This window comes from Agelaius phoeniceus, chromosome 5, assembly GCF_051311805.1.
Source record: "Agelaius phoeniceus isolate bAgePho1 chromosome 5, bAgePho1.hap1, whole genome shotgun sequence".
Lineage (NCBI taxonomy): Eukaryota > Metazoa > Chordata > Aves > Passeriformes > Icteridae > Agelaius > Agelaius phoeniceus.
In genome coordinates, this window is record NC_135269.1 from 66,996,331 (window position 1) to 67,012,390 (window position 16,060).

The 16,060-nt window shown below is 44.9% G+C and overlaps 1 protein-coding gene across 4 annotated transcripts in view; it reads right to left on the bottom strand.

The window, feature by feature from the left end:
* CAMK1D (calcium/calmodulin dependent protein kinase ID) overlaps positions 1 to 16,060 on the bottom strand; it is a 225,070-nt gene that overhangs the window by 11,660 nt on the left and 197,350 nt on the right. For all 4 annotated transcript variants that reach the window (XM_054631829.2, XM_077179235.1, XM_054631830.2 and 1 more), the window contains exons 7-9: positions 11,876 to 11,988; positions 10,075 to 10,153; positions 1,129 to 1,216 (exon numbers count right to left, since the gene is read on the bottom strand). In XM_054631829.2, the coding sequence (XP_054487804.1) occupies positions 1,129 to 1,216; positions 10,075 to 10,153; positions 11,876 to 11,988 (280 nt within the window). The remainder of the gene's footprint in view (positions 1 to 1,128; positions 1,217 to 10,074; positions 10,154 to 11,875; positions 11,989 to 16,060) is intronic.

A 16,060-nucleotide genomic window follows, 5' to 3' on the forward strand; every position in this document is an offset into this window, starting at 1 on the left:
GCAGAAACGGGGCGAGAAGGAAACGGAGAATGAAAACAGCTGGAGGCAGAAGGGTTGCTGGGTTGCTGGTGCTCCTCTCCCGGCTGCTCAGAGTGTCAGAATGGGAATAAGCCGGTTATCTTTCAAATTTTTCATGGATTTTAAACTAGGAAGTGCATTAGCAAACCTTGGTGGATGCAGCAGCCTACAAGTGTCAGAACCCTCTTGGAAATTTCTCTGGCTGCCCTGGAGGGCTTGAGCCCCTGCCCAGGGGACTCAGAGACCTTGGCACAGAGCCCAAGACCCCCGTGCCTTTGATCTTGACCCATGGAAAAAATTACCAACCTTTATATGAAGAATTACAAGTCAAGAGAGTTTAAGTAAAATAATAGTTTATCACAGGGTGAAAAACAGATTTTTTGGGTTTTTAGAATGGGGCTTGGGGTCCCAAGATGGAGGAATCTGGGAGTGTCCAGTCTTTCTCCTTCTTCTTGGCCTTCATCTTCTGGGTGATGTTGGCACTTTTAGATTAGTTTAGAATAGAAGCTCACTGTCTAACATAGTGATAGGTATTGGGAAATTACAGTAAATAATGTACACATAGTTTTTAGTGACAGCAAAAAGACAGCACCGCCTCTGAGGTGGGCAGTGTGCCTCAACCTGACCTGCCAGACAGACCTCAGCAGGCCAGAGAAAGAATGTTATAGATAAGAAATAATAAACAACCTTGAGAATGAGAACAGAAAAATCCTGACTCCTTCTTTGACTGCCGGGCTGGGAAAAAGAGGCTTGTCTGTATCTCAGAGTCACTCTCACAAGCAGAGATTGTGAGATACAAGAAAGTCATATTTGACAAACCCATCCCTGACCCAAGAGGCATTTCTTCATGTCCCTGCATGGTGCTGACCCCACTCCACCAAAAACCATGGGACCTTTAGCTATGAGCAGCCCCAGCTCAATTTCTCACACTTTTTACATCTGGTACTTGGCAAACACCATCCTGTACGAGAAGCCCTGCGGGGTCATGTAACTTAAGCCTGGACCAACCATTTTGACCACAATTTTGGGCCACAAAAGCACTACCCTGCTGCAGGGTGGCTGTATGGCAGAGCTGTGTGTCAGTGTCACCCCTCAGGACAGGGCACTTACTCTCCATTTGCTTTTTGCAAAGTTCTTCCGGATCTGAGCGCTGACCGACTCGTGGATGTTTTTGTTGAGTGCTGTATCTCCAGCAATCCTGAAATGGACAGAGCAGGCACATTTTAAGAGATCTTTTCCTCCCCTTGAACACTCTTACTTTTCCCCCACACCTCCTCCCAGGTGTGACCACACCTGCAGTGACAATGATTTCATTCACAGATGGGCTCAAACTTCCCATGGCTGTCTCTGCTGGCAGCTGCAGTGGAAAATCTGGGGCAATAAAAGCCAGTGTAGATAAGGTTTGTAAGTCTGGCAGCTACAAAGAGGTATGGGCTGATTTTGTTGGTGCATGACTGCTTTCTATCACCATTACAGCCCCAGATGAAAACATTCTACCTTTTTTTTTCCTTTACATCCAAAGATTTAACATCAACAGGCTGAGACTACTTTTAGCCTCAGCTATGCAGAAGCTTCCAGAGCCACTCCAACCTGTCTGATTTCTGTTTGCACTGGAGATTTCCCTGCCACCCTGCAATGTAAGTAGTCATTCATCATGATTAATGTAGATTTACAGAAAAGCAGAGACATGGACACTCATTGAAGCAGCACAGGCTGCACAAAGAGCTTAAGCTGAGCAATACTTAACCTAAAATAATTGATTGATCTTGCATAGTTCCTTTAAGAGATTAAGATACATTCATATCTTCACTGAACTCTGTTATATCAAGGGGATTTTTTTGATTCATTTAACTCCTCAAGGCATGAGATCTGTTGGAAGAGCAGGCACTGCAGTGAACTGATGTTGGGCCATGTGCTGGGGTAATTAGTGCTATCTAAAGTAGGTGATGCAAGGAGGCAAAGATTGCCTTGTATGTTGTATGTGATACTTCCAGAAATTAATTTTTTTAGCCACAGTGTAGAAAAACATTGTGAATTAGCAATAAAAAAATATAAGAAATTTAATAATCCACCAGGACCAGAGTCTCCCAGTCTGAGGAGCTCCAGCAGGATAATCAGAAGGTCTGGGGGACTCAGCAGTCATCTAGTCCTTCTGCCCACCCCAGAACTGTCAAAATAATTTTGACAAATATTTGACAAACCAGTCCCTAAAGATCTCTGAAAGATGGAGACTCCTCAGGCATCCTATTCTAGTGCCTCTCTACCTCCTAGAAGACATGGAAAATAGTTTATTCCCTTTGTCTTTGAAGCATCCTTTCACATATTTGAAGCCTGTTATCATGACTTCTCTCAGTCTTCTTTTCTCTAGACTAAACAAACTGATTCTTTCCCTGTTTCTTCATAACTCATGTTTTCTAATCCTCTGATCTAGTGAGCTCCTCTGGACTTTCTCCAACTAGTCCACATCTTCCTTCGAGGGCAGCACCCAAACTTTCTCTGTTTTCCAACTAAGGCAGCAGAATGGCAGCATTGCTTTGTGCTTTTAAAAGAAAAAACTCTGCTTACATACCCCAGTCTGCTGCTTCCATTTATGTGTCCCTGTGTTGGAGACACCCCTTTCACTCTGCCCAGATCGTTCCAAACTGTTCTTCTAAGGACATGCTGCTTTTTCTGCCTTCATGTCCTTGGCACATCTAAGAAGTGCTGAGACCAGCCTTCTCCAAATTCCTGCCCCCCTTCCAGTGGACAACAATCTGCCAGGATCTTCACCAGAGAGATGGGAGGAATGACTTACCCTTGGGAGGAAGGACTAAACCCTCGTGTCCCAAGAATGGAGACGCACCAATCCCACCCTGTTGTAACTGAGCTCATCTCTTGGGTTATTCAGGAGTGCTGCAGCATTGAGGGCAGGAGGAGCAGGGCTCACCCAGCTGGGAAGGGCCCTCCCTGCCATGGAGCCTCTGCCTCAAGCAGACAGATGGACTGGGCAAAGCACAGCTCCCAAATGGCACCTGACTTCCTCTCCTGGGGGCCCGTGCTGTTGATAGAGAAAGGGAGGTGTTTGGCTGAAAACTGGATGATCTTCAGATCTTCCTTTGAAGATGATTCCTTCTGATCACCTTTCCCACTGACAGCAAGGCAAGCTGGCTTTCCCACTGGGGCCAGGTGACCAAAATCTTTCTGAGGCACTATCTGGAGGTTAAGCATCATGTTCACTGTTCCATCCCCTGTCCTGCACAGTGAATATTGCCAGGCTCAGCACAGACCCTGATGGATCCCAAGCAGTCCACACTCCCAGACAGGCCCTAGCAGAGTTTCCTGGTGGGAATGCAAACTGCATGATTAGTCAGAGCCACTCCAAAATGTCATGAGCACTCAGCTCTGTCCAAGAACACCTCCTTGGTGAAGGAAGGCAGGTGCCCTCAGCACACACCAGCTGGGAGCACTGGCTGTCACATTACAGATCTCAGAAGAAACTACAAGCCAAACCATGCCTTCAGTAACTGATCAAAGAGACCAGGGCAGAAAATTCACTTACACTTGCAAAGGATATTTTTCCACCAAAGCTAATGATGCATTTTGCTTTACAAACAAACAAGTTGGTTAACAAACTCTATAAGAACAGATACTGTTGCCCACCTGTCAAATCTTATTTTGGAAACATAGATAGAACAAGTTCTTGAGGCATGATGCCCTTGCAAGCTCTTCCAGAAGACTGTTCTTGCCAGTTTCCTCAAGGATTTGAAAATATGTTTTTGTAATATGAAGCTTTTGATTGAGCATGTAGCTCCAATAGAGGCTTTTTTTTTTTTTTTTTTTTTTTTTTTTTTTTTTTTTTTTTTTTTTTTTTTTTTTTAGTTTAGGGATCATTTTCTGAAATGCTGGTTGTTTCAATAAGAAACTGCTGGTTCCAATAGTTCACAAACTGCCTCCTACCACCCCTAACTCTATGTTCACTATGCAATTCTTCTGATTCCAGGAAAAAAAAAAGTCTTGGTATTTGGGTGTTTTCCAGACAGGCAGAAGAATATTTGTTTACTTCACAAGGGGATGGAGAGACACCCTGTGAAGCCCTCAGATGCTACAGCACTGCAACCATCCTACACCTTAGGTCTCTTCAGCAACATTAGCACCTTGCAGATGATAGTTTCTAATCAGAGCAAAATCACAGCACTGCTGGGGCTAATTTAGTGCAGCAGGAGCTGTTCAGACACGTGCTGGCATGCTGCATGGTGTGGCTCAGAATGCAGCCTCAGCTGCCAGAGCTGGGAGTGGGATTGCTCTCCAAGGGCCTTTGAAGAGCTACCCCATCAACCCTGGGATGCTGGAACATGAGCACTGTGCTTTCAGACTGCATTTTGCACTCGGAGGGTTTTGTAACTTTTATGAAATACTTGTGGTGTTACAGTGTTTATAGTATAGTTTTGCTTCTAGGGAAACAAGAGCAATGTTATCATCCCTTCGCTGTTGGTGCTTTGCTGGAGGTGTGGGGGTTTCAGGACATGGAAGAGGTGGAGGTGAGCAGGCAGAAGTCACATGTTCTGTACTCTCAGCTGGTAGATATGAAAAATGAGATGTGTTTGGGCACACAGACCTACTCTGTGGTGCCTATCATGAGCATCCTTACATCTACACCAAATATATTTAATTATGAACTTTAGTTCCCTTGCTAAGAAGAGAAAGAATGAAACTAATAGATAGTGGGTTTGGGGCATTTATAATTATTTCCCTTCCACATTTCCCTAACTCTCCAAGTCCACAGGCTATAAACTATCTAATTTTTCTTTTAAGGACAAAAATACCTTAGTATCTTTCTTTTCTTTCTTTCTTTCTCCCTCCCTCTCTAGCACAACATATACTTTGCCTCTAGAAATCAGCTCAGTTTTCACCGAGAAATTGCAATCAACTTGAGCTAATCAGACTGATGCTTATCTAGTCCTGAACAATAGTTTCTGGCTTTGCAGTTAACTTTGAAGTTAACTATGTCAACTCTGAAGTTTTTTTTTTTTACCAACTGTTCTACTTGGCCCAGTAAAAGACATTGCTTCTACCTACCACACACATACACAAAAATAAAATTAAACAAATCAGAATAGTGCATCATCTGTTATCCTGCTGAGCATCACCCAGAACCAAGCAAGGACTGATTAGCCTAAGTGAAACCTGGATTTTCTCTCCAGATTCCCATTTTTGCAGCACCTGAGAGCAGCTGCATCCTGACAATGCTTTGGGGAACTTCATGTTGAAGCTGGTTTTACATCCAGTTGTAAATACAGAACTGTCTCAATGCACAGAAATGGATACCAAGAGACCAGGAATGATGGCTCCCCATCCCCAAACACATCCACTGAAGCCAAAAAGGGTATTTCTCATGAATAACCATAACAAATCTAATCCTACACATGAGAGGAATCTAATCTAATGATCAAATATTATTTCATAGCATCTAATTTATTTTAGCTCTCTAGATGACTTCAAACTTATCACACCAATTTATCTGGCCATACCACTTCTAAGCTTTGAGAGGAACCTCCAACACAGACAAAACCAGCAAATTTCCTTTTGGACAGTTCTTCATTAGCATGCTGTAAGCAAATGTCTCTCTCATCCTCCCTGCCCACCATGGCAGGCAGAGCCTTTCATCTGCCATTGTTTTCTGAACCTTCCTTCTGAAGGCAGCCAACTCAAATGCTGTGCTGGCCAAAAAGTGCTTGGAAATAGTCCTGAGTATGATGACAGGAAACATGGAGTTAGCTGTAATGGATAATGCTGAGGGATCATAACTCTTGTACATGTACACACACACATCCATGCATGTATACAAATACACACACACACTGTATCAGAGATGTTCCAAAATAAATAGAGTGTGGGGATGAACTCGATAACAGTTTGATTTAATGTTGTAAACATCAGCAATTCCCTTCAGGAAGGCCTTTTCACACTTCAAACAATATTGTCTGAGAACTGAGCTCTTTGTAAACCATGTCCTTTCCCTGGGTGGAAATTATTATCTGGCTTGTGCTCTCTGGCACACAATAAACCCTTGGAGTCACGGTCACAATTTGCAGAGGCTCAGTCCTGGCCAGAGCTTTGTGATCCCTCAGTGTGGGTGTGGCTGGATGCTGGCACATCCCAAGGATCCTTTCTCCCTTTGCACAGCCAGGACCACGCTCCCACCTGCAGACACTGGGGTCCAGCTGGTGCCACAAGCTCCTTCTCCTTCTACAGTCTATGTATTTACAGTCTCTATATGGAGGCAATTAATCCATCAGCCTTTAATTTGGGTGCCCCAAATTGCCTTTGATGCTCTAAGTGTCTTCAGCACACAGCATTAAATCCCATTTAGGTCCATTGGTTAATGCATGGTGGAGTAAATAAATTCATGGCAGCCCTTCTAACTTCTGTATTAGCTTCCCAACTGCTGGGCTTTGTCCTCACCCTCTGAGCTCTGTTTTCTTTCCTTCTGATCTGAGCCTGGAGGCTGAATTTGGCTCTGCAGGACCGAGTCTGACCTGATGGGGAGCACATTTTGCTAATCCTTGAGGGTCCCTTGCACCTCAGGATATTCTATGTTTCTGTAAGTCTATAGCTGGCAGAAACAGGTCCTCAGGTTTCTGCTGCTCCCCCCTAATCACTGCAGACTGAGCCACTGCCCTAAACAGGATGTGGGCTCTGACATGGCAATATATTTAATAAACTTAATTGCTGTCTTTAATATGAGCCAGGGAAACATTAAAATGTATCAAGCTGCAGCAAAATCACCCCATTCTTTTGTTACCTTCATTTTCCATGTCCTTTTTGAAAAGTCACAGTGGGAAAAGCTAAGAAAAGCTAAGCAGAACATTGCACCTTTGCAACACCCCATAAACAGTGCAAACCTCACTGAAAGATACATTATAAAATAAATAACTTTTCCAGTGGAAAGCATAAGTCACCTGTATATTAAACTGGAGAAATCTGAATAAATGGAGAAGCAGGGGTGGACTCATTATCCCAACAAGTCTCACATATTGTACTGGTTCTGCTGTCATACTTCACTGCAATCATTAGCCTCCTTTTCTGCCAGCTCTGAGTTTAACACACCATCCCCCTACCAAGGCCATTTGATTATAAATAGCCAGACATCACATAAATGCAGGCATGTGGTGAGCAGATACACTCAGAAAAGTGGGCCATTGGGAAGAAATATTGACTTTTTTTAAGGTCTGATCCTGTGCAAACATTTAGTCATGCAAATAGCTGTCTATTCTGGAGCAGTTTCCCAAAATTCAAAGATATTATTAACCTTAAAGGCACAAATGTATTATCTTGCAAGATCCAGTTCCTGCAAGCCCTGTTTGGAAGGAATTTAATGAAAACACAGTGATTCAAATAAAAGGTGTGTTTTAGAATCAGTTTGTTCTTCACAAATACTGCATATTGAAACAACAAAATTTCATGGCCAGGTAGCCATGTCATGCACAGTTAACTACTTTTAGCACAATCAGATTATAAAATATGAGTTAATTATTCATGATTTGATAGATTTCTTCCTAATCTGTGAAAATCTCAATGATCTGAAACTGCATAGGAAGACTTCACAGGAGGAAGAACAAGGGAAAGCTGGAAAATGTTACCACATGGAGCCACCTCACCATATATGTATTAATTATCTGCCATTTGCACAGCAACAGTGACCCAGGGAGGCCTGTGTTCTGCTGCTGAAACAAGGAGACAAACCCAAAATCTCACTGAAGTCTGGCAAAACTCCCATTAGCCTCAGCGGAATCTGAATTTTGCTTCATGAGAACACTAGGGTTCAAAGATGCTTTTCCAGTTATGTTGCTTGTGCAGACAAGAAACAAATACCTTTTATGAGCAGCCATCAGGGGCTGTTTGCAGTGCAAACACTCTGCAAAAGCATATAATTTATGGGACCACTTCAGCCTGCTCTGATCATCCCTTCCCACTAAGCCAAGAGCTTCAGGTACCTCTGTCCTGTGATAACTCACAGAGCAGATGCTCTCTTGGCATCACTGAGGAAGGTGATGCAGCTGGGGGGATGTGAAATCCATGCTCAGCTGAAAAGGGGCTGTGGGATGACACAAAAGCTGTGGTGGCCTCTCTCTGCTGGCTGCACATGTGCACCCCTGTCTCCAGCTGCTGCAACACCAAATGCAACCATGAGAGAGAGGAGCTCAGGCCTGGAGCTGCTGGAAATTTAAACAAGCCCAGCTTGAGAGAAGGACACAGCTGACCACTGAGACAAAGCACAGAACTCTCTTCCTCCTGCACTGAAAAATCCTTCCCTCCCTTCCAGGAGAAGGAAAGGATGTCACTGCCACAGATGTAATGGCTAGAATGAGAAAAGAAACAGCAAAACCCTCACTATTTCCTGACATGAGGAATCTGGGTGGAAAATGCTCCTTGAGCAATGCTTTGGCAAAAGGAGATCCTACCACTAACTCCAAAATAACATCTGGGTGAGCAGCCATGATTATCCAAAAAGGCATTTATCACTACACCATCCAAAGCCTCCAAAAATAAAAAAATCATTGCCCAGCTCTGCAGAGAGGTCCATAGCTGCAGTGTCCATGTTACAGGGAGCTCTCCAGAGGAGGAATGAGGCATGGAGTGCTGCTCATGAGCACTCTGGGGAGGACAGGGGCAGGTCTGAAGCCATCCATAGCTTTGGAAACCTCCATGCTTTTCCTTTTTGTCCTGTAATCCCCTGGCACACACTGTCCCTGGGTCAAAGGGAGGTGGATTCAGGGTGTGCAGTGCCAACATGGTGAATATTTTCAGCCTCCCTTCTGCAGTGCCACTTGCATGTCTGACATTTCAAAGGCTGACCCTGAGCTGTGCTGTGTCAGAACTTGAAATCTTGAAAAGGAACCAGTGGATGGCAAAGTCAGCCTGGCAGGAGAAGACCCCCGGCCACAGAAATGGGGAAAAAAACCTTTTTTGGGGGGTTGTTTTTAAATGGAAAATTGGATTCTGTGGAAAACAGTACGAATTATGTAGCAGCCTGTGAGTTTCCATTGGCCCTTGGCCATGACATGCAAAAGAAAAAAAAAAAACCCAAAACCACACACAAAAAAGGAATGAAAACACTTTTTATCATTTTGTTCCTTTCAGAGGGCCCAGAAGCTGTGTGTGTTACAAGTGCCACGTTTCTTTGTTGCACTCCAGCCACCAACACACATGTAGCAGGGCCAGAAGCTGGATGCTTACATTTTGTGTATCTTGGATGTAAGGCTTTGGAAAATCTGTCTCTGAGTTGTACAAATGGTCACCTCACTCCCTGCTGGGAGTTGCATTCTCATTGTTTATTCTGTATTCCTAATACTGACTTGTTTAATTTCCCGAGGCTCAGGTCAGTATCATTTAGAACCAGTTTGGGATTTTTTTTTTTTTATCTCACAAAATTGGGATTTCGTGTCTCAAATTTCCTTTTTGTCACACAGACAATGCAAAAGGAAGTGGCATTTGGGGCAATTCTGACAGTATAGAACCAGAGTGTAATGCACACCTGGGGTGCAAATGTCATGCCATTACCTCTTTTCTGTTGCAGCTATTATAACAACAAAAATAATACCTCACCTTGCTTATATAATATTCCCTACCCTAAAAGAGTTAGATCCAGAGCCCATGTGTGGGTGCAGCTGGTAGTGTGGGATGCTGCTCTCAGTCACTCAGGGCTGGTCAGAAGCACATGAGTCACCCTTGCTCCAGCTACACAGACCTTGGGAAATGTTGATGAAGTCACTCATATGCAAAGGCATCATTTGACTTCAAGCCCTTTAATCATTTTGGCACATCCCACTGCTGCACTACAGTCAACATACATAATTCAGCATTTCACTAATCCTACACAGGTTGGTGCATGAGATTAAAGTCCATTACAGTTTTCCAGGAAAATCTGGAGGACAAGGGCAGGGCTTGTAAGAATAAAAGCTCAGAGTTATGTAGTAGAGGTCAGTACAATGTGTGACAGAAAAACCACTTCCATGCAGGAATGTGAAAAGGTGCTCTGTGTCCTGAGGGTTTCTCAGAGCACTGGGTGCTGCTTACCAAGGGTGCCGTGCTGCTTGCTCACAGGTGTATCTTTTATTGGGGTCCTTCTCCATCAAATTCCGAATGAAGTCTTTAGCTGCAAAAAAAAAAAAAAAAAAGAGAAAATCATTGAAAGCAATAGAGTTGATGCCCAGCTCTGCTGCCACATTCAACAGCACTGATCAGCTACCAAGAGCCATCTGGCCACAGCACAAGAAAACAGCCCTGGGTCATTTGTCATTTATTAGTATAGATAGAACCGAGGTGACTTAGGACCAAACCCAAGCTATTCAGAGTACCAGATAAAGGCTGAAGGCATCTACTCCTGCAGGTACATTTAGGAGTGGGATGGATAATTCAGAGTCAGCAGAGTACAACTCTGGGTCTCTGGTCAGCCACATGCTGCATCATCTTAGCGGTCTGAATGTGGCCACATGCACTGGACGTGCTGGTCAGCCCAGGGGAGAGGGAGGAGGTCAGATGCCACAGCAAGAGGAGCTTCACATTGCTCATCCCAAGCACATGGGCAGCTGTGAGGACATGTTGCCCATTCAGGAGGAATTCAGCAAGGCACATGGACTCCCTGGAGCAGGAGGCAGGGTGTTTTTCATCGACACCACAATGGAAGGAACGGAGGCTGCAGCGTGGCGTGCGTCCAGCAGCTTCAGGACAGGGCAGCTGAAGGAGCCACAGCAAAGCCAAATATGGCAGGAAAATCTTTGTGCTGATTTAGGTGATGGACTTTCCCCCATGAGACAGAAGGGTCTGCCAGCAGACCTTCATATTTTCTCTGAAAATCCTTATTAGTTTAAAAAAACTTCTCATCACATATACTTCTGAGCAATCCATCATAATGATATCTGGACTGCAGATGTAAGCAGCATAAAATGTTGCTCTCTGTGTGGAGATAAGAGAATATATAATCATCTTTATAATAAAAACACTCAATTTTTATCTCCCTTGCCTCAATCAGTAGCACTAATAAATCAGAAAACTGTATTTATAGGGATATTTTTACATGATGGAATATTCCTTGAATTCATTTCTTCTTCTGCATGAGGTAGCAGATGTTTCCCTGGGTTGAACAGAGCAAGGACACTGAGCTTGGGTGACCTGTTGGAGACTAAACAGTGTGTCAGGGACACATGCAGGTGCAAGGCTGAATGTCCCCTGCTGTCAGCCCTGGACACAGACCCATGCTGGAGCCAGAAGGCCTTGGAACATCTGCCTGTAACACATTTGGGGTATCTGCCCTCTGCCAGGCTGCTGGAGCAGGGGCAGGTGGGTACTAAGGGTTAAATGTCCTCTGCAGTGGATGGGGAACATCCACCCACATGGACAGTCCTTCCAGTTTCTGGATCTGCTCACCTGCATTCTTTGCAAGCCATTAATTTCTTGGTTTTTTGCTGCACAGACTGAGGACTTGCTTTGGAGCTGCAGTGAAGTGTCAGCAACAGAGCCAAACTCATTTGCCACATTATTGTTAATGGCACATTAACTATCTGCTTTTCATTAGGACACAATGAAAAAATTAAGCTGCTTTTTCTTCTTGGGACAGTCTTCTGCCATCTTTATCTGCTGTTTGAGCTATGTTTTAGTGCTTTTTGTGTGACTGACAGACCTAATTTGCTGCAGAAACAAACTCCCATGACTATCTGAGCCAAAAGAAATGCAGATTCCCACTGGTGTTCAGTCAAAAGGACCTCTGCACATGATGGAGGGTGCATTCCATGCCCAGGGGGGATGCATGCAGTAGGCACAGGTGCATGCATGGCATGGTTGTTGTTGCATTTAAATGTAAAGAGCAGTAGCTACTTACCAGACTCTGAGATGTCATCCCAGTATGGAGAGTCAAACTCATACTCTGCCTTAAGGATCTGCTCAAAGAGCTTGGAGTCGTTTTCATCATAGAAAGGGGGATATCCACAGAGCCTGATGGAGAGCAGGAAAAGAGAGAGGTGACCACTGGAGCCATCTCTGCCCAGAAGGGAAGAAGGAGGGAGGGAGAAGAAGGAGGAACTCTCACTTAAGGCTTGCCCAAGTAAGTTTTCAAGCAGGCAAATGCTACCATGAGAGGAGTTTCTTCAGGGACATGTAAAGCCACTTCTGGAGATTGGCACTGCCCCAGACAAAGCAGAATCCTGCCTGGAAGCCTGGTGCTGTTGATCCCTCAGATATCCTGGCCTCTCTCTGCATGCTTTTGAGTGTTTAACCAGAGGAATGGTTTTATTACACAGACATGGCCCCTGCCATCCTCTCCTGCACAAGTGCTAAGAGGAGATTTCATGAGCTAAACCCTTCATCAACAGAGCATCAATCCCTCCAAGCCCTCAGCACATCCACAAGTGCTGGTGCAGAGCAGGGCAAGGAGCCCTGCAGAGCTTTCAGGCAGAGGGCACAATGCTCCTGCAGCATGTGCTGGGCTCTGTGTCCCCAGGCACAGTCAGGAGGATGCACAGGAGCCCATGCACCTCTGCAGCAGAGCTTGCAAGGGCTGCACATGGCCCTGCTGCTGCTGCTGCTGCTGCAGACACAGGGACAGCCTCTCCCTCTCTCACTCCTGAAAGTGATTTTGCTGAGCACATCCAATTGCCTGCCTTGCCTGAGGCTGACAACAGTCCTGTCCTGGTTCTCAGTGTTTATAGGCAGACTGCTCAGAAAACCTAGCCCAAACAAAACAAGGGAAAAAAAAGAAAAATAAAACCAAGCAGGACATTGAGCATTATTGCCTAGTCTGAGCTAATCCATTCAGGGTGCACCCTCCCAGTGCTGCAGAGCAGGACAGCCACAATGCTGAGGCAGGGCTGGATGTGGGAGAAGCCCATCTAGCACTGCATGAAGCAAGTGCAGGGATGAATCTCGTGTGTCAGAGATCCCTACACCCAGCTGGTGCTGCAGGCAGGATTCTGTCCCACTCTGCACAGACATGCCAGCAGAGACAGCCCTTCTTCAAGTTTGAACACCAATGTTGCAAAGTGCCAGATTTACCTCTGAGGCTGGCCCAAGGTTTTAGCAAACCCATCCTGCTCACAGTTAAACAGCCCTTCCTGCCTCTCTGTAGAGATGATACATTTTTTTCCTCTTATCACTGGTCTGTGGTCTAAATCATTCTTCCACATACTTTGCTGGTATTGAAATGATATTTTTCCTACAGTTTTTTTTTTTTAAACTCTGAGTCAATCAACCTCAATAAAGCATTTAGTTGGAGAGAGCATTACAAACAGACTGTAGATCTAGCTCAGAAACAGCAGCAGAGCAAGGGGGGGAAACTGCAAGAAATGAATACTTGAGTTATTTATAACCCAAAGGCAGCCGGCTGCCCTGGAGGTTATTTGAACCAACTCAACACTTGAGGGTGAAAGGAGCAATGTTTTGTTAGCTCTGAGGAGCCAGTGTGCTTGATAAATAATTTAAATACTGAGATGTTGATCTGCGTCACAGCCACGCTGACCCGGGAGAACTCCACTGACATTTGCAGCATGATGATGAACCCACTGTGGCTCAGCTGAACCTGAAATCTCTCTCTTTATCTCAGAGAGATGAGCCAGTCCTCATCTGTGCCATTATCAAAGCAGGAAGATCACCTCCTGCCAGACAAGTGTCTATGTCCAGAGCAGGGCTCTGCACCTACTTAATGGGCACCTGCTGGTGCCTGGGGCTGGGTGCTCCTGCTGGAAACCCCGTGGTGCAGGTGCTGTATGAGAAGGGTCCCTAAAAACAATAAATTTAGCAAATACCAAAATGCCACTATGTACACAGACAGCTGAGGAAAAACATCTGGGGGCTTAATGAAGAGACTCGATCCACAATCAGTGTCCAGCTCTACTGGTATCTGTGGAGAGCTTATAAATTACTTGTTTTAGTGTAATAATTATCAGTGCTCACATCCCACGGTCTTGGGGTGGGATGCATGTGAACTGATTTTCTCCTTCCTCCTCTTTCGTCACAACCCTCAAGATTTTGGGTGCTTTACTGAGGAGAGATGATGGAGCTGACAACACCAGCGCTGCAACTGGCAGGATGAGCACTGGGGTAGAGATACCCAGGTTGGAGAAAAAGAAAAAAAAGAAAAAAAAAAAAAAAGAGAAAAAAAAGAAAAATAAAAAAAAGGAAAAAAAGAAAAAAAAAAAAAAGAAAAAAGGAAAAAAGAAAATGGAAAAAAGAAAGAAGAAAAAAGAGCCCCTTGAAGCCATTGCTCTGTCCCCTCCTCCCTGTGAGACTCAGGGGGCTGCATTTAAGGAGCCTGACAGCCCTTCATTAATTTCTTGCCTTCCTCAGCGTTTTCCTCAGACAAGCCCAAAGTGCTCTGATAAAGCATTTGAAGGCAAGCAGACAGTGCTGTGCATGCTGAGGCACTGGCAGGCTGCTCTCTGGAGAGAGAAATAACTCTCCTCAAATGTGCACTGTACTAATTACCTTGGCAGAGGTACAAGAGCACAAGTTAGGACTGCTGTGATTTATGCACACTTGTGGCAGCAAAAGGCAGGAGTGAACTGCTAAGCAGCACAGAGCTGGAGGGCAACAATCCTACAAAGGGGGAGCACAGAGATATGAGTCCCAGCAAGAACCCCAGCCCTTCCAGAGCCTTTCAGATTATGGAGGAAATGAAAATCTTCTTGCATGGCTGGAGTATGTCCAGGGCTGGGGAATCAGCCTCTGTGTCCAGGAAGTCACTGCAGCCCCTGTTGATGCACAAGGAGAGAAAGGGTCATGCAGGAGGGCACCAGGACTGCCAGGAGCTGGGCACAGGGCAGAAAAGAGCCTCTTTTGGCACAGCTTTGCCCTTGCTAGGAAGAGGCTGAGAAGGATTCATTGCTACTACAGGTCATGGGCAGGGAGATCCCCCCAGATCAGCCCTCACCTGAGAGCTGAGTGAGCCAGGGGCTGATCCTGGCTTGGCCAGGGATGGGATGAGCCTCCTGCACAGGGGATGCAAGGATGTTCCTCTGGGAGGAAAATCAGTGAGGACCTACACCAGAAAGCAGGTGAGAAGGGAGCAAGCCCTGTGGGCCACAGGAGGTGGAATGTGGGAGGGGAACACTGGGACACCCTGATGGGTTGAGAGCCAAAATACAAATATTTTATGTACAGCCTTGCTGTCCTTTCCCTTAAAAACAGAGCTTAGGAAGACATGGAAGTCACTTAAGGTTTAACATTATTGGCTTTGCAGAAGGGATGGGAAAGCCCCAGCAAATCAGCCTATCTGGCAGTTTATGGCTGGAGGAAATCTTGCTGGACTTCCAGCAACTGGGCCACTTTCCAAAGTCCATAATGAGTTTTTTGGTTGATTCTTACAGAATCAAAATCCCACCGACTTCATTTCCATCTGCTGGGACATTTCTGTGTGAATAAAATGACCTCACTATCAGAGGTTCTGCTGCTTTTCTTCAGATATGCAGAAATGCAAAAATAACCCCTCTGTCTTCAATGTGAAAAACTCCCAGCATTATCCTGGGGGAGTTTCAGGCAGCTATTAGTTGTCATCATTTTCTTGCAGTTTCACCAAATAAAAGGATTTCAGAATTATTTAGCAACCTTATCACATAAGCAACAGATTTTTCCCTAAACTCCTATTCCCAGTCTTGCCTTAAAAATAATGGGATGCAGATAAGAAGAACACAGGTGGATGTACAAGAGAAAGATATTGCCAGAAGTAATTTCTAAAAGTGATCCTGAGAGCACAAGAGGAATAGCAGGAACATCTTGTCTTCACCAGGCAAAGAAAGCAAAACCCTGCAGATCCCATTTCATATTGGGGGTGATACTAAAGGCTAAAGAACTCATTCACATGGTCAGTGTCCAGTCTGTAACACAAGAGGCCCCAGGGTTAGTTTTACAGACAATTTTCCAGTTAGATTAGAACAAAGAATTCAGTAGCTGCTCAAAGACCTGAGATGAATGGTGTGGGAAGTCATCCAAGTGCTATTTATAGGGATAAACACATGTATTTCTTCTGTATATTTTGGGAACAGTCCCTCATATTGGCTGACACTGGTGCCCTCAC